Below are 3,619 nucleotides of genomic sequence, written 5' to 3' on the forward strand. Positions count from 1 at the left end.
TTATGTACATTCATACAATTTGAAGTCTGCACTTGGGTAACTCCATAGTATGTATACACTAACGAAAGAAAACTGTATGTGTAGTTTAGTTGTACTACTGATTCCCAGATTCCCAGTAGCAATTGACTTGGAGAGTTTAGCTACCTCAGTGGGTGGAGGCCGGATATATCGCTGGAAGGCATTGCTTCTCCAGCGACCTAGCATCTGGATGTGGGTGTCTGAGATGTTTGCCAGTGATGCCGAGGTTGCTGCTCCTATACGAAAACTATGGGTATTATAGTGGTGCCTGTTTAACTTCAGTTTCCCCATAAGGCTTTGGAGAGCTGAGCGGAACATAGAGTTTGTCCAGCCTTTTCCTTCCTTGGTGATGAAAAGAGGGCCTGGGTGACTGTTTCGTCTTGCCAGGTAAGATAGCACTGCTTTAACTGGACAAATAGTTGTGTCGGTGGCACCGACGTAGACTTGTGCACCTTGTTTGAATGGGTCCGTCTTTGACTGCTTTAGAAACAGTTGAAGTAGGCGGGGTTTGGTTCTGTTGTCAACCGTGACATCTTGAAGTGAGAGGTGGCGGGATGAGTTGTATGAGCCCTTTGAGGGGATTGTGAATTCACTGACTCTTAGAAGGCCGAAGAAGGCAAGACAGCACATGGCCCACAGAGTGGTGTTGTCATAGGTGGGTTGTTTAGACAGGAGATGTCTGATTTTTCCGAGTAGCTGAGTGGTGATTGGGAGACGCTTCCTCCTTGAGTGAACATCAGCCTGACGCTTTTTAATGCCTCTCAAGATGAGGTGAAGCTGGGGTGTCAGTTGTTGGCTGAAATGGCCGTGCAGTCCTTTACAGATGTGCAGGTGTCTAACTGCTGATAAATACACTTTAATGGTTCCATGGGAAACATTGGAAACTGCCAGATGTGTTGTAAACAGCGTCAGAGCACCTTCGGATGCAGGGAGTGGCTTAATTCCTGCTGCCTTGCAGAAGTGAAGATATCTTCTTTGACCAGCCATATAGGTGGATCTGCTTGACTTGGACAAGCCAGTTTGCAGGATAGTCTGGTAGTTGAAACTCAAAAAGGCACACAACCCAGAAAAAAAATGGTATAAAAGCACTTTTTTGCTCCTATGTATAAAATTTAATGGAGAACAACATATCAAAAGTCCCAAAAAATCCACTTTGAAGAAAAAATTTTACAGCCTTTTAAAATTTTGCTATAACTAACTGTATTTTAAATTGCTAATTAAGCTCTTAAAGTACTTGAGAAGCAAGATTTTGATACAGATGAGAAACAGCTGACATTTGAACAGCTGGACATTTGTCAACAAATAATATCTCAATAGGTTTGTATTACGTTGGCATGGTTACCATTCATTTTGGTGGACTTTGTTTGGAAATGTTTGCTAGATATTGTTAGTGCAGTTTAAAGCTCCTTGAAAGTGGCTACATAGATATGGTGAGTTTATTTTGTGAAGCAATATAGTTTTACTATCTAGCTTATAGACATATATCATTATTTTAGGTTTAAAATGGTAGAAAACTGCACTACAAATAAGTTCCAGGAAGACTGTTGTGTCATCTGTCAATTAGGTTTTGAAGGTGAAAAACCAGTAACTGTAGCAGGAAAAGGTACATTTACTTTGATAAAGTATAGTGAAGAGCATGGGGAATATGAGCTTAAAGAATACTTAACTAGATGTATAAATTCAGCTCAAAGCAGAAGTGTTTTGGTACATAAAAGCTGTCGTAGAGATTTTACAAGAACTTACAGCAGTGTTGAACATGAAAATGCTCCCAGTGCTAAAAAATTGAGGTCTGGTTTGCTACCGTTTAACTGGAAAAAGGAATGTGTGCTTTGTGGAAGTAAAGCTAATTTTGATACTCGCCATCCAGAAAGGTCAAAAGTACACAAGATTACTACACTGCCTATTAAAAATAGACTCCTCGAATGTTGCCAAAGGCGAGGTGATTCATGGGGATTGGAAGTTCAAGAGCGCCTTCATGGATGCTTTGATTTAGTTGCTGCAGAGGCTGTATATCACAACAACTGTTATTCAAGATTTATGTTAAGTAAACAGATGGGTAAATCTAATTCTAAAAGAGATCAAGGTAGACCACAAGACCATTAAATGCTACAATCATTTGAAAAATTGTGTCAATGGTTACAACTAGAAGGTGGCACAGAATTGTACACTCTTTCTGAGCTGCATGAGAAATTGGAAGAATTAGCATCAGGTTCAGAAGTCTACACAATCAAGAGATTGAAACAGAAGCTTATGGATTATTATAAGGATTTTATATTTTTTGCTGAGGTTGAAGGACGTCACAATGTTGTTTGTTTTAGAAACATGGCCAAGGTTATTGTCAATGAAAAATGGTACTTGGAGAGGAAGGATACTTTAGAGGATGAATCTGAACGTATAGTTAAAACAGCAGCACAACTTATACAAGCACAGATTAGAGAAGCTGAATATGATATTGCATCATATCCGAGTAGTGATGAAATCAACAATATCAATTGCAGCAGAACACAGGTTCCACAACTCTTACAAACTTTCTTGAGAACCATCATTTCATCAGAATTGAAGCAGGCTAGTATTGGTCAGTGTATTGTGCAGGCAGCACGACCACGGTCAGTAATTATGCCTATTCTATTTGGATTAGGTGTTGAAATTGATCATGTTTTTGGGTCTAAGTGGCTTATAACACAACTGTCAAGATTAGGATTTTCTATCACCTATGATGAAGTAGCAAGGTATAAACAATCAGTAATCCAGGGTGAAGCTTCAGACAATTTGCTAGCTGAGTATTTACCTGGTGCCTTTACCCAGTGGGTTGCAGACAATGTGGATCATAATCTAGCAACATTAGACGGACAGGGAACTTTTCATGGCATGGGTATCATTGCTGTTTCTACTCCAAATCAAGATCAATTGTTTCCCTCACCATCAAGGATTGTCAGAAGACAAAAAATTAAAGTACATGAGCTGGTGAAAGATAAGGGTGTACCAATAGTCTATTACAAAGGTTCCGACAAAAAAGGTTTAGCATCACTCACTTTTAAGCCAGTTATTGAGTTGCAAATGCCATACACTTTGCCATTGCAATTATGCTCAGACTTTCTTTGGCATTCTGGCTGGTTGTTTAGTGAAGCAGCAAGACCGAGACCAAACTGGTCTGGTTTTATGCAACATGTATTCTTTGAAAGTGACTGTCCAGCTACAAAAGCTGAAGTGCTGTTCCTGCCAATTATAGATCTAAATCCATCAGATAAAACTTGCATATATTCAACCTTAGTTTATGTTCAAAGCCAAGCTGAACAATTAAGTATTCCAACTGCTTGCATAACATTTGATCAACCACTGTGGCTCAAAGCAGTAGAAATTATTACTGAGCGATCATTAAACATAGTATGTAGATTAGGTGGGTTTCACACCATGATGAGTTTTTTGGGAAGTATTGGTTCCATGATGAAAGGGTCAGGATTGGAGGAAGCATTAGAACAGGTCTACGGTACAAATGCAATTGCACATATGATGTCAGGAAAGGCAGTTTCAAGGGCATTACGTGGGCACTTTTTAGTAGAATCTGCATTGGTAAACAAATTAATTATGGCCATCACACCTA

General features: G+C 39.4%; 1 protein-coding gene across 1 annotated transcript; it reads right to left on the bottom strand.

Annotated features, from left to right (window-relative positions):
* On the bottom strand, nt 1-1,005 carry LOC136237056 (uncharacterized). The gene has a single exon (XM_066027362.1). It carries the CDS (start codon nt 1,003-1,005, stop codon nt 1-3), a length of 1,005 nt encoding a protein of 334 aa, XP_065883434.1.
* Between the last annotated feature and the right edge of the window lie 2,614 nt (nt 1,006-3,619).

Source organism: Dysidea avara, chromosome 1 (genome assembly GCF_963678975.1).
Source record: "Dysidea avara chromosome 1, odDysAvar1.4, whole genome shotgun sequence".
Lineage (NCBI taxonomy): Eukaryota > Metazoa > Porifera > Demospongiae > Dictyoceratida > Dysideidae > Dysidea > Dysidea avara.